Source organism: Lacerta agilis, chromosome 5 (genome assembly GCF_009819535.1).
Source record: "Lacerta agilis isolate rLacAgi1 chromosome 5, rLacAgi1.pri, whole genome shotgun sequence".
NCBI classification, from domain to species: domain Eukaryota; kingdom Metazoa; phylum Chordata; class Lepidosauria; order Squamata; family Lacertidae; genus Lacerta; species Lacerta agilis.
The window spans coordinates 2310446-2331994 of record NC_046316.1 but is presented as its reverse complement, the minus strand read 5'-3'; the positions used below and the strand labels follow the sequence as shown (position 1 = coordinate 2331994).

The following is a 21549-nucleotide window of genomic DNA, read 5'->3' as shown; positions in this document are numbered from 1 at the left end:
AGGGTCTTTTCCAGGGAGTCTTCTCTTCTCATGAGGTGGCCAAAGTACTGGAGCCTCAACATCAGGATCTGTCCTTCGGAGCACTCAGGGCTGATTTCTTTAAGGATAGATAGATTTGATCTTCTTGCAGTCCATCGGACTCTCAAGAGTCTCCTCCAGCACCATAATTCAAAAGCATCAATTCTTCGGCGATCAGCCTTCTTTACGGTTCAGCTCTCACTTCCATACATTACTAATGGGAAAACCATAGCTTTAACTATACAGACCTTTGTCGGCAAGGTGGTGTCTCTGCTTTTTAAGATGCTGTCTAGGTTTGTCATTGCTTTCCTCCCAAGAAGCAGGCGTCTTTTAATTTCATGACTGCTGTCACCATCTGCAGTGATCATGGAGCCCAAGAAAGTAAAATCTCTCACTGCCTCCATTTCTTCCCCTTCTATTTGCCTGGAGGTGATGGGACCAGTGGCCATGACCGTAGTTTTTTTTTTTGATGTTGAGCTTCAGACCATATTTTGCGCTCTCCTCTTTCACCCTCATTAAAAGATTTTTAAATTCCTCCTCACTTTCTGCCATCAAGGTTGTGTCATCAGCATATCTTAATTCCGGCTTGGGATTCATCCAGTCCAGCCTTTCGCATGATGAATTCTGCATATAAGTTAAATAAGCAGGGAGACAATATACAGCCTTGTCGTACTCCTTTCCCAATTTTGAACCAATCACTTGTTCCATATCCAGTTCTAACTGTAGCTTCTTGTCCCACATACAGATTTTTCAGGAGACGGATGAGGTGATCCGGCACTCCCATTTCTTTAAGAACTTGCCATAGTTTGCTGTGGTTGACACAGTCAAATGCTTTTGCGTAGTCAATGAAGCAGAAGTAGATGTTTTTCTGGAACTCTCTAGCTTTCTCCATAATCCAGCGCATGTTTGCAATTTGGTCTCTGGTTCCTCTGCTCCTTCGAAATCCAGCTTGCACTTCTGGGAATTCTTGGTCCACATACTGCTTAAGCAGTATGTGGACCAAGATAACCTTAACCTCAGTTAATTTTTGATCACCTGAACCTCAGTTAATTTTTATAAAGCCCTTTTAAAGCCATCCAAGTTTGTGGCCGTCACTACATCTTGTGATAACAAATTCCATAGTATTTCCTTTTGCCTGTGTTCCAACATTCATCTTTGTTGGGTTTTAATACAATGAGAAATAGAGAAAATTCTCCTTCTTAACACATATAATTTTGTACATTCATTTTTACATAATATTTACACACAGCCTGATTGCAGAAAATCCCCTACTCAGATTGGTTTCCAAAAAAACAACAACACTAAAATCAAGAGAAAAATTCAATTGTTTGCTGTAAAAGACACACAAAAATTAAAATACTAAAACAGGTTAAAATTCACACCACCTTTCTAAGCATCTAACTTGCCTCTTTTCTAAACAAAAAAGCTTCAAATTATTGAAACTTTTCCTTGTAGGGGAGTTGTTCCAGCCCCATTTTTGTTGGCCCTTTTCTGAACCTGTTCCATCTCCACAATATCCTTTTTGAGATGCACTATTCCAAGTGCAGTCACACCATAGATTTGTGTAACAGCATTATGGTATCGACAATTTTATTTTCAATCCAATTCCCAATGGTTCCCAACGTGGAGCATGTCTTTTTCCATGGCTGCCACAAACTGGGTCAACATTTTCATTAAGTCATCCACCATGACTCCCAAGAGGTCAGTGAGACTGTTGGCCACCCCACCACTCTTTTCATCATCCGCCGGGACATACAACATTCAGGGTCCTTATGTACAAAACGCAGCCTGCTAATTTTCTTCCTGTTTGCCTCTTGTCATTTATTGTGTTACTGTTCTTTGGAATTTGGGTTAATAAAGGGAGGGGTAGGGAAGGATAGTCTTTCCTTGGCTTATCCTGATGCTGAAACTGCACAGCTGCCTAACTTACTTGTCATGCTAACTCTTTCTCACTGAGGCCGGAACACTTTGCATCTCCTCTCTGTAGAACAGGTGTCTCTCAATAAGCTGCCCTAAATTTATAGCCTTGTTAGTCTTTCCTTAGCTGCTGCTGCGGCCAAGTCAATCAGGCAGGCTTCATTAAAACAACAACAACAACAACAACAACAACAACAACAACAACAACGATATGTGGGCCAGCTACTGGCTGCACCACTATTTAGTGAATAGAAATCTGAAAGGGGGTTTAGGTTAGATTAGCACACTGTGGATGGGATTTTTTTCTGCAGAGCAGACGTATGATGATCTATTCTGCATTCCTAACCCCACTTACATGGGAGTTAGCCCTATTGATTAGACTTAGTTATGATTACAGTCTTAAGTGAGTATTAAGGTGAGCACATGGACACTTGCCTGAATGTTTTTTTAACTCAACCAGTTTTTACTGATTTTGAAACTGAAGCAAAAGCTGAGCTTTCAACTTGGATTGAGGCCTGCCCTTACCATTTAGTTTATATGCTGCACTTAACCTTAAGTCGAACCTGTGGTAAGCTTCCACTGAGGTTTTTAGACGTATAAGTTACTCTTTTGTTTTAAGATGTCTGTTTCGTACCCTAAATTTGAAACTGAACTATGGTTGTAGTTGCGGTTTGCTGCAGTCTCTCAAGGCTGCCCTGCTAGAGTTAGAGCAGGAAAAAGAAGTTTCAACAGACTTCTCACCCCTAGGACGGCACTCCTGAGCTATAATTTTTACAGGGTTTAGGTCAAGCTCCTGCCGCCCATTGCCTTTCCCCTTGTTACAGTTTTAGTTGTACCTTAAGAAAATAAATGAATAAATCGTTGGTAAACACAGTACTTTCCCTTTTCCCAGGCATCTGACTTGCTTGTTACCTTGGCAATTTGTTCCCGGGGTCTAGACTTTTCATCAGCTTCATAAGGAACAAGCAAGGCTGTCAGTTATCACTTTTCACTCTTGGTGCTAGCAGTAGAACTGTCAGCAATAGCAGGCAAAAGAAATCAAGCAGTGTATATATTTTATGAAACAAACAAACAAAAATAAATATAAAAAGTTACCAGGGGGCTCCCTCACACAGAGCCTGCCACTTCTGGTCGCAGCCCCAGCAGCCAGAACGCAGTAGAAGGGGCAGTAGAGTGGCCTCCTCCTGCGTTTCTAGCTTGACATTTTCTTTTATTTTTTAATAGTCTTTTACTCCTAACAGGGGCTGGCAAAGAAGGGACCAAGTGCTCTGTCCAACCTCTAAAAGGCCCTCATGTAAGAAATAGCAGAGAATTTCTTTTTACAGGCTAGTAAGTTTTAAGACTTGGGATATAGTTTGGGAATCAGGATTTGTCACAAGGGAGCATCTTATTAATTGAACAATAATTGGACAACTTAAATTGGGGTGGGGGTTGTTAACATTTTGTAACACAAGAATTGGGAATACTGTAACCTAGGCAGTTGACTCCTTATGAAGTTAAAGGAGTATATTCGTGTATCTTATCAAACTTTACTGCCATTTAAATAAAAAAAAATGAGGGTTATCATTTGGGGAAAAGTTATTAGAACTTCTTCTTCAGAGAGGTAGGGCCGAAAATATAGGAGCCAAAAAGCATTTTTCTGCCAGTACATAATTGAAAGAGACCTAATTTATGATACTCTAGATAATATGTGACACATCAAAGAATGAATATATTGAATGGATATGTTTGGATGTTGGAAATGTGGAATGGTGGATGCAGACTTATATGTTATGAAGATGTCCCACAGTTCAAAATAATTGGGTTCAAGTTATAAGGATCAGTTTGCAAATTGACATAGCGTACTAACAATTGTTCTAAATTGTATAATGAATGTACCAAAGAAACCTGATAGTTAATCTTTTGCTAGTGGTCAGTGGTTTTGGAATACAACTTTCATCTGCCCCAGCCAGCATCTCCAGTGGTCAAGGATTATGGGAGTTGTAGTCTTAAACAAGAAAGAAAAACAAAAAATGGGTCATTTCCTGAATTTAATAAAAGAAATATATCAGACATCTGGTATAGATTGAAGGATGAACTGAGCAAAATATTACCTCTTACTTCAGTTTAATTGTTTTAAACCACTCTGATTTTTAAAAAAATGAGTAGTGGTATATAAATATTTTTATAACTAGGTAAGTAAAAATCATACTTAAGGCGTGGATTGGAATTTCTTTGGTCAGAGACTCCATGAGGCATCAGGAGGTCTGGGGCGGCCTAGCAACTGTGGTCTAATTTAAATATATTGATTGTGCCCTCCATTTGGTATACTTCAATGTAAATAAGCAAGGCTTGCATTTTTATTCTAGGGCTTCGTTTTTAGAATTAATACAGTCAGAAATTGGTGAAAACAATACAGTTATCAGTGCAGAAACAGCCAAATTTCTTGTAAATTGTTTCAAGGAGAAATGTCAAGCCGTGCTCATCTTGGCTTTTGCAGCAAATGATGATGATGAGGTAAGATTTTGAAGTATCTTTTTATCTGATGATGTAAACCTGATGAAACGTGATCTGATCTAGAGCTCTGTGGCTCTCGTTTGCATTTACCAGTTCAGCTCACTACAGACAGTTACTCCGTACATGTCCTGAAAGACGTTATTGATAGGAAAGCAGACATTTAAAAAACAAATGTTAATAGTCATCTACATCCATGGATTTTTCTGCTGTCTTGAAACAAATAGGGATGTTCTGTGGGTGGGCAAACAGCGCATGAGCCAATTTATGAGATCGTGGTGATTGAGTCTGTAGTATCAAGTTCATGAAATATCAGAGATGTTTGGATATGCATGTCCCTGTAATAACTTGTAATATTGCCACACAGTTGATATATTAGCTGATACAGTTCGTCCTAATACTTGTGGCTAGATCCCATTGAAAATTACCGGTACTTGTACTCTCAGGCTACAAACGGGGGATTCCTTTCTTTGAATTCTTCCCTGTGGGAAGAAAAATAGCATTCTGATTTGAAAAAAATGTCAAGGAGAAGGCTGGAACCATATCTCTTTCTGAAATCTAGTTCTTTATAGATATTTGGAAAGGAGGGAAATATACAATCATACCATCTTCTCAAATGGATATAATCCAGGAACAGATTGATCTGCTGTTTCTGTTAACTGGTTTGTTCATGCAGTTTAGAAAATCCTGGATTTATGATGACCTTTATCCAAACATTAACACTTAACTATCTTACAGACTGGATTTTCTGTTGCAGGGGCAATTCCTGTCTTATTCAGGAAAGCCATAATAAAACACACGGCTCTGCCGCTGTAGCCAATAATTATCGCTTTCTAGTCTTAAATTTTATATGATCTGTTTTCTGCAGATGATGATTTGCAATTGCCACAGTTGGTACAGATCAATCCAGCTGGAGATAGACAGTTCCAAGCAACAGTTCTCAGGTTGAATTAAAAATATGCAAATGACAATAATTTCCCTTTCTATCTAATCACAGATACTGTGTTTATCATTTCAAATGAATATTTATTGAACTTTAATGTAAATATAATTACTTTGCCACAAACTATTATAATTCTGTTGCAGAACAATCTTATATTGAAAATAATGTAGCTAGAGACTTTCTATATTTCTTTATTTCAAGTTTGTGTTTATTTTTTAGAGTATCACCCTTGCAGCAGTATTTCTGTTCTTGATTATGTATTTGTGATTCTGAGGTGGATTGCATATTTGTAGTCCAATATGCTCATTTTTATGGAGGTTTGCATTTGACTATGTTGCAAGGCTTTTGAGTTAGAAAAACATCAGTACCAAAGAAGGTTGTAAAAAATTCTTCACAAGGGTAATTAAATTTCAGTTCAGTGCCAAGAAAAACTGAATTCTGCAGTCTGTACAAAACATGCAGTTTTGTTTGTTTCGAATAATTGTGCATTTATACTACATTGGGACAAGGAATTGTGTTTGCAAGTAAAGCTTACCCCATGACCATTTGCAATATCCTCTAATACCATCTGTCAATTTCAGTAGGCATTTGCTGCCATAGGTGCTAGAAATTTGCTTCTTAAGAAGGTGAAAGCTGAGATTTCAAACTGTTGCCTGTTTTTCATAGGAAGCACTAGTCACGATTCGGCTTGTTGATGTTCTTTGTGAAATGACATCAAACTCTGGACATCTGGAATGTCTGCAGGCTTGCCCTGATTTGCTTGAGGTGACTGTCAGTAAGTAGGAAGCACAAACGTTTTTAAAAATGTAATAATCTAAGGAGTAATGCTTTGTATTTTACTTGAAATTAGGTTTTATAAGGAACACTTGACAGTTGTGACCAACAACTTAAAAATAGGAAGCAGAAAATTGATAGCATGTCTTCCAATATCTATATTTGGATGAAAAAGGTATTGAAAGGTTTGCTAAAGGATTAGCTAACTATCAGGTAAAACATATAAGCTTTGGTGCTATATATGTTTATTCCAAGATATTGTGTATCTTGTATTAAAAAATTACATATATGAACCAATTTTCACACACTACTTTCTGCATGCCTTTATTCTTCACATTGTACAAAATGTGTGAAACAGACTTCAAACTTGAATGCTCCTGTGAAGTTATTTGGTAGTAAATGTTATTGGGTAATACCTTGGTGTGAAGAAGAAGAAGAGTGAGTTGAGTGGGGCTGAGAGACTTATGAGGCTTATGAATTTAATAATAATAATAATAATAATAATAATAATTATTATTATTATTATTTATTTATACCCCGCCCATCTGGCCGGGTCTCCCCAGCCACTCTGGGCGGCCTCCAACAAATACCAAAATGCAATACAAGATCACAGTTTAAAAACTTCCCTAAACAGGGCTGCCTTTAGGTATTTTCTGAATGTCAGGTAGTTGTTTATTCCCTTGACTTCTGATGGGAGGGCGTTCCACAGGGCGGGCGCCACTACCGAGAAGGCCCTCTGCCTGGTTCCCCGTAGTTTTGCTTCTCGCAGTGAGGGAACCGACAGAAGGCCCTCGGCGCTGGATCTCAGTGTCCGGGCTGAATGATGGGGGTGGAGACCCTCAACATTAAAAGGCTCTATTTGATTTTTTATCTATTGTACTAGAGCAGAGGACTAAACAATAATTTCTAAAGTTGCACACTGAGCAATATTTGCTACTTTTGGTGCAAAGGAGTTTACCAGTGAGCTTTAGAGATCAATAAGTACTTTTATGAATTTTGACCCAAATAGCCCAGCTGACTAATTAAACACAGGATAGCATAGAACATTGAAACCATATGTTAATGTTGAGGATTCCCACACATTCATAGCCATATTTAAATATGCTGCAAAATGCATTCAACTTGATGCTTGAAACGTTAGCTAACTTCAGAAAACTGCAGTAATATGACTCATTATACTAGCCTTAATTGAACCAGTGCATTTAGGACATGAGTTAGAATGTCACATACAGGAACCTGATCTTGAACAGGAATATTTTATCTAATGTATTTTCTGTTTTTACTTTTCGGAATGATTCCCAGGATCAGGGGCGTAGCAAGGGGGGGCGAGAGGGGTGGGCCGCCCCGGGTTCCATAATGGAGGGGGTGACAAATTATCAAGGAACAATTTTTTTTTTGGAAATGCCTCCCCCGACGGTCTTATCTTACTATACTAGGGATTATATAGCTATATATGAAATTTCATGCATATCGGTTAATATCTTGACCCTCCTCCACCAAAATAGCTGTTCACTTGGCTGTTTTCCTATGTCATGAAGGCTGAAATTTCAGTTCAGAGAACACTTACTGTTCCCAACCCTAACCCTGTGGAAAGCCATCTAATTAGACTTTAATTTGATTTTGAGATGTTTTTAGGAGGTAATTTAATTATTGTTTGATTTTATACCAATGTTATATATCTGATGTTAGCCACCCTGAGCCCAACTTTGGCCGGGTAGGGTTGGATATAAATAAAAGTTTTTTATTATTATTACTTGTTATTATTCCTTTGTAAGAAAATATGAAATAACGTAAAACCATTTTTGCGGGGGGGGGGGGAATCAATGGGGGGTTGACAAACAAGAAATTTTCCACACTGGGTACCACCTGACCTTCCCATGCCTGGGGGGGGGGGCTGACAATTTTTTTTGGCCCCCGGGTACCAATTTACCTTGCTACGCCCCTGCCCAGGATACTCTCAGAGACCTCAAATACACAAATATCACCCCTCTGACCTCCCCATACCACCTTTCCCCCTCCTGGGTTGTGCCCAGATTCTCCTTCAGCTCTCTGCCCTTGCAAAGAGGACCATCTGGTTCCCCTCCTGGGGAGACTTCTGGGACAAACTATTCCAGATTTTAGTAGTGTTTCTTTCAATAGCAGTAGGATGTAGGTTGATTTCCTTTTGTAACTATGTGTTAATAACTATGAAGTAAAACAAAACTTAAGTAGCATGGGCATTATAAAGATTTTTTTTAAAAAAAATAAGAGAATTATTTTCTCTGTTTAGAAACTTTGCAGCTTGCACATCTCGCTGGGAAGAAGAGCACAAACATCTTCACGGTGACTCACTCTGGGCAAGAACAAAGCTGTCATCCAGCTGTGGGGTTTAAGTCACATCTAATTCGTTTGATTGGAAATTTATGTTACAAGAATAAGGCTAACCAAGACAAGGTAAGAAAAACTAAAGAATGTAAGCAATTCGTTGTGCAGTTCACAAAATTTTGCAAAAAGAAGTCTCAAGTAAATATGGTATGCTGCATAATGTTGATAATCTCCAAAGGTGCTTTAAGTCAGTTGTAATATTTAAAATCACTGCCATTAATTCCTGGTGTTTCATGTAGGACTGCATGTATATGCTAAAAATACCAAATTTCTACTTATTATAGGGAAGGTAATAGCTGACTGTGCCACCCTGCTGACTTTTGAGATTTCACGAGGCAGTGCCTGCAAACTTTCAAGCATAGCTTCAGAGCTGTAGGAGCTAATACTTTTGAAAACCAACATTGAAACTAATATCAAGAAACTAATTCTGCACTAAATATCAGCCACCATTTATTTTTATTCTCCAAGGCAAATTGAGATGGAGATGATTCATCACAGATCTTCTAAAATAGATTTGATCTGTCAACAAACTCAGCCTCCATTGGGAACAGGGGTAGCATTTAGTGACTCAAATTCCCCATAGTTCAAAGGTGGGCTAATAAGCCACTGACTAGTTGATGCTTGAGAAATCTTCAGATTGTCCTATCTCAGTTCATTAAGTGAAGAGGCGCACAGACCTCCCCCCCTCCCTTTCCTCTTCCCTTTGTGACTTGCAGCAATTAAACAAGGAAGGCTCTTATTAACATACTTCCTTGTTTCATCTGAATTGGGAAACTGATTACCAGATTTGGAACAAGCCAAGATGTTACACCACCATTTTTAGAAAGTGTTTAATTGTCCCAAACTGGTAGCCTTAGTTTCCTGCTTTAGATAAAATGGGAAACTATAAATGGTATATTTACTTCCTGCTTTAATTGCCTCTTACATGAATAATGGAGTGAAGGGGCTGTTTGTGCAAGAAAAATGATTGTGCATATCCTGGCTTAATAGGCTGAAATATTATCTGACCTGCGGCAGTGTAATTTTCAATTTCAACATATAGAAAAATTATTGCCATTATGTAGGTGTTACAGCCTTTAAAAAATTTGTAAACCAATGAAAATAGCTCACTGAACTGAAATAAGTGCTTTTTACAGTGGTTTTTCACTTGTTGACAACTTGCGTGAGGTTGTGTTTTGTGAGGTTTGTGTCTTCATAGTTTCCCTTGGGGAAGAATTTTCGTGTTTGAAATGCTTGGAGTTTTGTTTGGCAATAAAAAACAGGGTTGTTTTTTTTTTTCTTACCAAGAATATCAGTCCCCATTCCTGATAGGGATGACTCCCCCTACTGGAGACAGGGAATCTTCAGCTTGCAATGTCCTCTCTAGAGGGGAGGTTTAATCTAGCAGAGCAGAATAACACCTCAACCCTCAAGCAGCTGCCCATACGCCAGTCCCACTGCTGGAACACAGGACACTCAGACACAAAACGTGTGGTTAGACAGCAATGCAAAAGTTAATGTCCCAGAACTCCTCCCCATATTAATCTACAAATCAACCACAGCAGCCATTAAAGTCAAAAAATTATGCAATGCATAGAACCAGAGGAAGATAGAGGAAGGTGGAATGTCACCCCCCTCCCATTACGATATTTGTAGGTCTGCCTCTGAAGACAGTTAATTCAATGGCCAGGTTGCTCACCGGGGCAAGCCAACGGCACTGGCTACCAATTAGTTTCCAGACCCAATTCAAAGTGCTGGTTTTGACCTATAAAGCCTTAAATGGCTCAGGACTACAATACCTCAAGGGGCATGAGGTTCATACTTCTGCATAAACCTACTTGGACCCTGAGATCATCCTCTGAGGCTCTTCTTTCATGTGCCTCCTCCGTGAGAGGTCCAAAGCAATCTTGGGAATTCTTTTGAAGTAAGGAAGGTCTCAGAATCAGAGGCGCAGTCATGCTGTGCACAGATGCAGAGAAAAGGTGGGGAAAGCAATGTGACTGAGGACACTGCAGCAGCTGCTCAAACTCCCAGTTAGTACTGGGACACAAAGGTGCAGGGATAATGCAGCCAGTTGAAACCACTACACCAACAGGTGCAGCGATCACATCTCTAGGAGCTGCTGGGGCCACCTGCAGAAACGCTGAGTTGCTGAAAAAAAATGGTGTTGCTGCTTTTTTTTTTTTTTTTTTTAGAAAGAGGCAGGAAATGCAAGCTTGTGGCCCTGTGTCACCTCTGTGGATTTCTCCTGTGCCTGCCTGGCAATCCAGTCGGAATCCAGCTGCTCCCTACACTCTCCCCAGAGAACAGGGTGGGGGAGAAAAATGAAGAGAATGAAGTAGAAATGAATAAGCTGGGGGAGGCAGCCAACAGGAAAACAGAGTGGGGGGGGGGAAACTCACTCAGAAAGATGATACAGCAAACAGGACGAAGGAGAGGACTAGACAAAGGGGAAATCCACACAAAACAAGCACTCCTGCAAGTGTTTCTCTCCAAACAGAGAGAGAGACGCAAAGACCCAACCATCCCTTGAGCATGCAGGGTCATTGGGAGAGAAGGGGTTGACTCCTCCCCTCTGGAGAGGACCTTGCAAACTGAAGACCCTGCCTGTCTCCAGTAGGGGGAATCCTCCCCTATCAAGAATGGCACCCCCCCTCCATCTGATGAACATTCTCTGCACCTGTCCGCTTCTGCCTTACATATATGCTTGCTTTATTATAAGGTCTTGCAAGAAACGGAATGCAGTCAGTGGCTAAGTGGCTGTGCCAGTATATCCCCCTGCCCTGATCCAACATGGGAGTTGCCCGTGTGATGTGCACAAGCCACATTTTCTGTGTTTTTACCCATTGCTGCTGCTATGTGGGAGCAAATCACAAGGAAGCAGTTTTGTGGCAGCATCTATATAGCAACGGTAATGTGTAAATTGGTCAAATCTATGTGTGTTTTAAAAAGTCTGAATGGATGTAAGGGAAAAAAACTTGGATTTTTAACCAACTAATACTTGCTTAAAAGATTCATTTGTAATTGTGAGAATAGAGAATTGGTGAGTTTTAATAAGGACAGATCTTTCAACAACTTTTAATATGTTTGAAGGGGAATCTTGCTGAATTAACAGTGATACTTTGTAGGTGAAGAGGGGATTGCTTTACAATGTCTCCATTCTTATTCAGGAAGATGCAGGGGGTTGTGATGGACACACGGTCAATTGTAAAACAAGCTGTCCAGCTAGATTTCAGTTCTCTTGCCTCATTTAATTTCTGGATGTATAAGTACTGGGGAAACTAAAGGCTGAACAAATGTTGGTTTAAATTGAAACTTTTAGAGAGTGGAGTCTCAAAGATGTGAAGAAAATAGACATAATTATACTGATAATGTTATAGGATCTTTTAATTTGCCAGTGGGGTTTATATTTGCCTAGAGTAATTTTTCTCAAAATCAACCTATGAAAGTGGGGGGGGGAGAGAGGTGAAACTATGAAATCCTCTTGGATAACCTCATACAGTACTAACAATTGTTAAGTGAAAGGTTGAACTGTCACAGACACCCTGTATTTGTTTTTAAATATATTTTTATTAAGATTTTCAAAGGTAGTACAGTGTCTCTCGCGAATTTTTCCATATAACATTTTTATAAGTCTGTGTTCGTGAGACATTAGAAAAGGAAGGTGGGAGGGGGAAGAGGTGGGTGGGACGGGGAGGTAGGTGGGGTGGGGTGACTGTGTTTCTTTTTTACTTGCTATGAGTAGGGTTTGGTGTCAGCATTGTTTATGTAGGTTCTCTGTTGTTTGCTTGTGCTCGTTTGGCGGTGAGAGAGGTCGGAGTTGGCTTGGGGTATGGTTGTTCATTTGTGGTTGGCTGTGGTGATCTTTGGTTTCTTGTGTGAGTGGGGTTGGTGGGTATTTTGGGTCAGGTTAACCATATTGATTTGTATGCTCACAGACACCCTGTAAACAATTTCTGTAATCATCATCTTCATCATCACAGTAAAATCCACTTCACCCCTCATTCTGTAAGGGTGACTTATGTGTGTAAGCATACAGATATGGTCCCTTTGAACAGGCTCACCTGGGTCCCTCTGAACAGGTCAGGTGTGCCTTTTTGGAAACACCCATTCCCATCCAGGTCCGCTAGTAGCACACAACTGTAGCAGGATCAGGAATGATTTTATTTTTTGTTTGTATTGCCTAATTAAGGAATCAGTGAAACCTATCATTGAAGGAACTGCTTCTCCACATGGGGTTTGCTAGCTAATGCTTTGCATGCGCAGAGTGATATGTTGTGGAGCAACAGGATCTTCCTCAATGTTCAGAAATGTGTTGAATGATCTTCACCTTGATTTAGATGTCTCATGGCTGGGTGGTAGAGGAGGGCTGTGATAGATAGGGACAGCATTGTACATGTAAGGAGTATTTCAGGCAAGGTTTTTTTCCAGCTGGAACTCACCAGAACTCAGTGCTTGTACCTCTCAGGTAGGTGCCATTGCCATTCTAAGAGAATGAGGGAGGCATTCATGTTGTTCCTCTTTTTCTAGAAAAATAGCACTGATTTCAGGAATATTTGCAGGAAAGATGTGTGCAAGAGGTCACTTGGGCCATAGGGAAAGTGAGGATTGCAGTCCCAGATAAACTGTTTGGTGGTTTTTCTTTTGGTCCATTTTTGATTGGCATCCACAAACTGGGTTTAATCAGTAGAGGAGGGGGATGCTGAACATAGCCTGCAAACACTGTATCCCTCTTGGCACCAGGGCTAGGTAGATCTGGATGTACATCTCTTGTCTCAGATGTTGTGGAGGATGCAGCACACTGCAGTCATGGTAGGGTCTTCCTCTCCTGTTTCAGAACAGGTGACAAGATTTCCATTTCCCCACCCACCCCCAGTCCCTGCTACCACCATCCTTAAAGAGCCTTCTGCACCTTTTAAGGGGGGAATGCTGTGCCTCTGATCTCACAATGATCTCCAGCTTAATGGTTTCCAATGGAACGAGCCCACACATTCTAGAATGTGCTCATAGAAATGTTTCTGTGAACCCATAGGGCCCACATCGTAGGTCAGTATTTTTTCTTTTTCTAGACTAACAGTTTGGTGGATCAAAAAAATAAATAAATTCCTTCCAGTAACACCTTAGAGACCAACTAAGTTTTTTTCTTGGTATGAGCTTTGGTGTGCATGCACACTTCCTTCAGATACACTGAAACAGAAGTTTGGTAGATGTGGCAGAAAGGAAACACAACTAAAAAGTGAAATGGTTTTTAAGAAGTGAAATATTTTTAAAGGTTTCTATTAAATCAGTTTCTAGATTAGTTAGGGCAAGTATTTGGTAGAAATGTAGTATATTTCTTCCTCTTATGTGAAAAATCAGTGCTGTTTCACACACTGTTTTGGTTTTTGCTAGGCTGCCAGGCTTCTAGAGAAAGCAAACACACTTTGACATTTAAAAAGTGGCATATAATCTAGTGATAGTTTTCTTCATGTGTTGCCCTGTTCAGAAACGCTTGAGGCTCCAGTCATCTCTATACTGTAATGCTTAAGGACTAAAACATTGCATACCTTGGTTATTGTATATTCTCCTTTATAAAAACAGTGGAAATGTAAAAGCAATGCAAAAATTACTAAAGTTGCAGTCCATCAGTTTTCTTTATGAAAGGTTACCATCTAGCTGTCAAATGAGAGATATTTTCAGCAATGACACTGCAGTTTGTGTGTGTGTGTGTGGATCACTTGTGGAAACTGTAATAAAGTCCAATCATAATTGCAATAGGATGTAGGGTGTGTCATTCTGGGAAGCTGCCACTACTTGGGTGGTTGTGGTGCTGAGATCTCTGCTTCAGTCTGCAAGTGAATCTTGGGAATTGCAACCTCAGCATGAGATCAGGATTGAGAGAGAGAGAGAGAGAGAGAGAAATCTTCTATTATATACTGTACACTCCTTACAAAGTCCACTTCAACTTTTCTTATCTCAACGCTATTTTAAACAAATTAAGTAAGGTGTCTGTACTGTTGATTGCATAAGTTGACCTGATTCTTGTCTAAGGCATTATAGTATGTGCTCAACACTAAAATTAAAACAAAAGGGCAGTTGACCCTTCAAAGTTAGACATTCTTTTCTCAAATATTTTATATAGAATTATATTGTTCTGCTTTATAAGTAATGATTTTTCTACATTGGAAATCTTTCTGACTCCGTAGAAGAATTATCATGTATAACAGAGAGTTCTTAGAAACTATGCTAATCAAGTTAAGGTTCAGAATAATTCTGCTTTCATGGATATATTTAAAGAACTCTTCATGGAATGGTGGGTTCTTATATTCTCATTACAAAACATTTGAAGCTGTGTGAAGAGCAAGTTCTTCTTTCAAATAAGAAAATTAAATATGAAATTATGTAAACAAAATAAAACTAAAGTGCATATAGTTCAACAGCACATCTTTTTTCCTTTATGAATGCAACCTGAAAAGTCATTTCTCCAGTCTCTTATTGCCAACATTACAGATGATAATGCTGAATCCCCCCATTGAAATGTATTTTTAATGCATGAATGTATGTATCTCATTGTATTATTTTTCGTAGTATAAGAAATAAAAGTGAAATATTAACCAGGGTGTTCTCGCTGTAACCAACAGCTGCTTTCCTCCAGCTAGCAGGACAGTATCTTATCCCTGCTGAACTCCAGTCCTTTAGTAGCTCAGATCACTGGAAGGCCAACACGTGCTTTGTGTCAGGGTTTGCTACCCTGTAAGCTGTGCTGCACCCCTGATTTCCAGTGTTCATGTTCAGTTACTGTGCTACAGTAGTAATGCTCATCACATGCATCTCAGATGGGGTTGGTAGTGTTGATGCAGTCAGTAAGCTGAAGCTAGTTTTCTAAAGCCATACAAGTCTTGTATTTTTCATTCCATAAGACACACCTGACCATAAGATGCACCTAGTTTTTAGAGGAGAAAAGGGGGAAAGCACCATTTTTTTTGGTTCAGCTCATAGACGTGCAGCTTCTTTTGCAAAGGCGAAAAGCCCCGGTTTTTTGAGGATCAACTCAAAGTTGTTGAGCTTACTTTGCAAAGGGAAAAAATCCTGTTTTTATGGGGTTCAACTCACAGTTCTGCAGCTTCTTTAGGAAAGGAAAGGGAGCCGTTTCTACAGTTTCCAGACAGATAATCTAATCAGACAGTCACATGTTGCTGGGGAAACAAACAGCCTCCCTCTGCAGAACATTCAACAATGGAGGCCTTGGCAAGGGGGCGGGGCCAGAAAGGGAACCAGCGATCGACCACACATTCGCTCCATAAGACGCACAAACATTTCCCCTTACTTTTTAGGAGGAAAAAAGTGTGTCTTATGGAGCGAAAAATACGGTAAATGACGTTTTCAAAAATGCTTTTTCAAAGAATGAATGAGAGCAATGTGAGAGCAAGATTAGATGTGATGTTAATTAGGTAAATGCAGTTCACATGCACATTTTCATATGCAATAGTAGCAACCAAAAGGAAGACTAAGTAACCATATAAGCATCCTTGAGCTCCTTAAATCCCGTTGCCCGGTCCCAGCTCCTGCCCAGCTAGCAGTTCAAAAGCACGTCAAATTGCAAGTAGATAAATAGGTACCACTCCAGTGGGAAGGTAAACAGCGTTTCTGTGCACTGCTCTGGTTTCACCAGAAGCGGCTTAGTCATGCTGGCCACGTGACCCAGAAGCTGTATGCCGGCTTCCTCGGCCAGTAAAGCGAGATGAGCGCCGCAACCCCAGATTCGTCTGTGACTGGACTTAACTGTCAGGGGTCCCCTTTACATGAATAACAATCAATAAAAATACATAGCTAACTGAGGTTCTGCCCCCCCACAACAAAAGGCATGCCCCCACCTAACAAAAATCCTGGCTATGCCAATGCTGAAGTAGTACAGGAAAAGATGGGCAGTAGATTGAGGTTAAGGAATGGAGGAACGTTAATAATAAGAAAAAGAAGGGCGTCCTCAACATTCTCAATGACTGCAAACTCATTTTCTCACTTTGTTTTGAGTGTATTAAACTCTGTTTAACTTAATGACATGAGAATATTTTACATAAGTACAGTCAGCTTAAATTTCAATAGGTTTTCTGTTGTAAGACATTAATACAATTGTGTCAGTAGACAGCCACTTTTATTGAATGACACTTTAAATATATATAGACTTCTCAGGGAGAAGGTCAAAATTCTCATTACATTTGCAGGAGGGAAAAAGTTTTCCCCTCAGATGTATATATTTAAATGTTTCCTAGTGTCAGTAGAGCAACGCAATTCTTAAGTATGCTAGAGGCAATGATCGTAGTTTTGCTTTCAATGGGTGGGCACGGGGCTTCCTGGTGTGGCTGCGAAAGAATCTCCGCTCCTTACGCCATCCATCTCGTATGGGAAGTATATGTCACATCAGAGCCTTTGCCATTCCAGCATATGTCCTGGGGGAAAAGAGCCACAAGTATTTCAGCAGTTTTGCAGGATGTGGTAGCTTCCAATAATAGACTTGTTTGCCACAAGCCACAGTGCCATACATTAGAAGCCAACATGCCTGTACCCTGGGCTCTGAGATCTCTAAACAGTAGGGAATAAATGCCCCATCTTTCTTTGGGTTAGACATGAATTTGCACCTTGCCTTTGTGTGGGGACAATACCCCACATATAAAGCTAACGACAGCAGGTTGCCTATCTCTAAAGTCTAACAGGCTAACTGGAAGCTGCTGTGACTCACTGGACGTCCAGGCTGGTTCATTGGCACGAAAAACTAGAACTGAAGTTAGAGCAGGGACTTCCGTCTTTGCGAAGTCCCCCCACCCCAAGCCCTCAGTTACAAGATCAGGCAACATTTGCAACAGGGATACGGCACAACACATTTTTGTGGGGCCCTGCTTGTCCATGTGACAGGCTTCAAGAGGGGAGCAGGGGCGTACCCAGAATCAAAACGGGGGGGGGGGAGACATGGTCGTTCAGGTTCAAAAACAAAAACAGCTTCAAAAAACAAAAACAGCTTCAAAAAACAGAAAAACTCCCCCCCCCCAAACAGAAAGCCTCAAATGGCTGAAAAACTCAGTTTCCCAGGATCCTCAGTCCTCGCAAAGGAACTACTCACCATGCAAGGGAACTCAGTTTGCCAAGCTCCCTTGCAACGATGAATTCTCCCCCTGACACTGCCCAAGTCTCAGCCTGCATCCCCATTTGACCAAGCAGGGCGCAGGCTAGGATCCGGTCTCTGATAGGCACGCCAGCTCTTTGTCGGCATGAGGGAGGGGGAAACAGCCAGCACAACACACACACACGCACACACGCACACACACGAGTGGCCAACTGCCTCGGCAAGAGCGGAACAGCTCAATTGTTATTGAGATTTGGGAGGGGGAGAAAGACCAGTCTTGAGCTTTTTTTCCTTTTTAGGCTACCGATAACCATTTAATTATTATTTTTGCTTCTGGGTGGGGGACAGCTGCCCCCTGCCCCCCCTGGGTACGCCCATGGGCAGAAATCCTACAATTTCTGCCTGCTAAACACACTTTTGTTTGTATACAGTTGTGTGCATGTGCAAGTGTGCCAACAAAAACAAGGCTTACCATTGCCGTGTTCCTTGTGCAAATGCTAAAAGGGGATTTTGTTTTTTAATTAAAAGGAGGAAGGCAGTGCAAGCCTCTAATCCTTCCTCAAACACATTACTGCCTCTTTGTAGGTGAGCAGTGCTTCATATACTTTGGGTGAGGCCGATCTTCCCCTCTGGCGCAGGGCTTGGGAGTGGGCTGGGCTCCCTCTTGCCCAGGCTTCCTTTCCTCTCTATTTGGGCACGATCCGCGATTGACCAAGGCCTGAGTCAAACAGGGAAGCCCAAGGCTGAGAGAGAGGCGCCTGCAGAAGGTCACCTAGTGAGGGCACGGATGAAGTGGCATTTAATGGAGGATTCTGAATTGGGAACTAATAATAATAATAATAATAATAATAATAATAATAATAATAATGTTTTTGAGATTTCAGTTGACACTGCAACACCTCTTCAAAACCATTTCACAGTAATGAGGGTTGGGAATGGCCTTTGTTTTTTATATGTTCACTTATCATTGTTGCCCAACTTTCCATTAGAAATTGACTGACTTCTGATGTTTACTTTCTGGAATGAAAACTGTCTGAATTGGTAATTACTGTGTCAAAGAGAGCTTTGCACTTAGAGTTGGCATGCCTAGGCATATCCAAATGTTTGAAAAGTATATGGCTATACTTTTGTTGTAGGAGACTAGTTTATATAGTGTATTGTGATGTTTTGGATAGGTGCAAGTTTGGTTTTAGTTGTGTATGCACTGAGATTGTTTAATCTGAAATTGAGTGATTATTTAATTTCTAAACAGCTTAACACACACACATATATAAATCTCTTAAGCACTGTACAGAAATACATACATTAAATAGGCAACAATAAAAGAACTGCTGGAATTAAAAAAAAATCTAGAGTGTGTATGGCAGGGGTTTGCAACAAATACGATACTTTCCAATTCAGATTTGACCATTTCAGAAGCAGCTTGAGTTGGTTTAGAACGCTTGAGATTATTATTATTATTATTATTATTATTATTTGTACCCCGCCCATCTTGCTGGGTCCCCCCAGCCACTCTGGGCAGCCTCAAACAGATATTAAAATACATTAAAATATCACAGGTTAAAAACTTCCCTAAACACGGCTGCCTTCAGGTATTTTCTGAATGTCAGGTAGTTGTTTATCTCCTTGACCTGTGGTGGGAGGGCGTTCCACAGGGAGGGCGCCACCACCGAGAAGGCCCTCTGCCTGGTTCCCTGTAGCTTTGCTTCTCGCAGTGAGGGAACCACCAGAAGGCCCTCGGCTCTGGATCTCAGTGTCCGGGCTGAACGGTGGGGGTGGAGACGCTCCTTCAGGTATACAGGACCAAGGCCGTTTAGGGCTTTAAAGGTCAGCACCAACACTTTGAATTGTGCTCGGAAACGTACTGGGAGCCAATGTAGATCTCTCAGGACCGGTGTTATATGGTCCCGGCGGCCACTCCCAGTCACCAGTCTAGCTGCCGCATTCTGGATTAATTGCAGTTTCCAGGTCACCTTCAAAGGTAGCCCCCGCATCAGAACCCCCTCAGAAAATCAAAAGGGAAGAATTTAATGCATGCTATGGCAGTTTTGCCATCAACGCAAGGATTTTGGCTTGGCAAACAGAACAATCCTTCTCCCCCCCCCCATTGCCTTCCCCTGTGCTCTGTTCTAGGGGTTCTCCAACCTCTCCAAGTCAGGGGAGGAGAGAAACACCATTTTGTTCATGGAAGTCCTTGCATGGGATTCCACTAACAGAACTCATTAGCAGAATCTGGCCTAAAGTATAGATGTAACTCCTTGCCAAACCTGCTTCACACCATTAGTTTTAAATATTGGATTGTGGCCAGTTGTTAGGCATTATGTCTGAATACCTACATCATAGATAACCATGGTTCTCACTGCATAAATATATACAAAACCTATCTATTTAGGGATGGGTTATGTTTGTGTATTTTTACCCACCAAGGAGAAATATTTTATAAAATGTTTTTTTTTATTTTCTTACAGGTTTATGATCTAGATGGCATCCCATTGATCCTGGATAACTGCAGCATTGATGACAATAATCCTTGTATCCTTTCAATAACTTTCTAAATTGATAAATAATTACTCCTTCTAACGTAATTTGAGCTGGAGGTGGGGTTGTAGATGTGAAAGCTTTGGGGATAATGTGTGTTGTCCTTGTGCCTCAAAGTATCTTAAAACTCCAGTCTACAGAAAACATTACTTCAGTTGTAAAGACTTCAGAGAGACATAGCACAATCCTAGCCCATTTCCCCATAATTGGTGGCTTGTGGGTCGGTGGTCAGTAAGAAGCAACAGCCAGTTCTTCTTCTGACAGTAGCCTCAAAACAGGGTTTGCAGGTCCAAAATCCCATAGACGGGTCCACTCCTTGGGTCATTCAGCCATTCCCAGAGCTACAAACAAACAAACAGCAAGGAAATTTTCCTTCGATCCTGGCTGTTGTGAGCTGGCAGGGTTTGGAATGCGGTGGTGTCCCTGCCGCTCCAATCCAATGAGACCTTGGCTTAGAATTATTCTGCCCAAAGGGCAATCCTATATATAACAACTCAAAAGAAAGTCCCATTGAATCCAGGGGAACCTATGTGGGAGTGTGTATAGAATAAGCATTGACTTATTTTAACTTCCTCTGGATTCTATCTCAAGTTGTCAGAGTTGACCACTGACTCTAGTGTTCTGGTACACTCATTTGTTAACCTTTTACCACCAGTACTAAACCTACATTATAATTTATACTGCCTATTTTAGGAAAAATTAAAGCTTGCATCAGAAAAGGGTTATTGTCATATTTATTTTAATTTTTAACATGAAAAGAGTAATTACACTTTTATTCAAAGGACATTAGTTTTCATTTTGCGCAACACATTTTAAGTGATTTCCTGTAAATCTTTTTCTGTGTGTTTATTGGCTGTCTACTCTTTTGTCTTGGGTTATATTTGTTAATTGTATGAAATTTAATTGCTGGGAATGTTGTATTATGAGATCAGAATATCATAAAATACTAATGCAAACAAGTTTGAGGGGGTAAAAAACAACACTGAGGCTGGTTTTTTTTTTTTTTGGCTGGGGTAGCAAATTGACAGAGAGGTTTAAATCTTTTAACTAAATACAAAAATGGCCTCTTTTGAAGTGGAGAAACTACATTATTTTTGAGTCTTAAAACAAATGGGCCTGGTTGAACATTATCTCGTGTTCTCTAACTTTCTGAATATCCCAGAATCATTGTTGTCACTTTAGATTACGGATTGTAATGGAATCTAACCAAATTTGGTCATTGTAGCTGGTCTTGGAAGCTTTTGCTTCAACTGACATCTGACCAGTCAGCTGAAATAAACAGGTAGATGAGTTAGTAAGCAGCTCATCAGTTTTACATACCTTATTAAATCTGACCAGTGGAAAAAATATTTTCAACTCGTATATCTGGTATTATCTGATGAAAGAACAATAGATATTTCTGTTGTTAGGACTGGTGGAGAAATTC

General features: G+C 40.4%; 1 protein-coding gene across 1 annotated transcript in view; it reads left to right on the top strand.

Annotated features, from left to right (window-relative positions):
- Window positions 1–21549, top strand: part of ATXN10 (ataxin 10) — a 69766-nt gene that overhangs the window by 35383 nt on the left and 12834 nt on the right. Inside the window, exons 7-10 of the mRNA XM_033148023.1 lie at window positions 4284–4431; window positions 6038–6146; window positions 8415–8578; window positions 20054–20117. Coding sequence (XP_033003914.1) covers window positions 4284–4431; window positions 6038–6146; window positions 8415–8578; window positions 20054–20117 — 485 coding nt within the window. The remainder of the gene's footprint in view (window positions 1–4283; window positions 4432–6037; window positions 6147–8414; window positions 8579–20053; window positions 20118–21549) is intronic.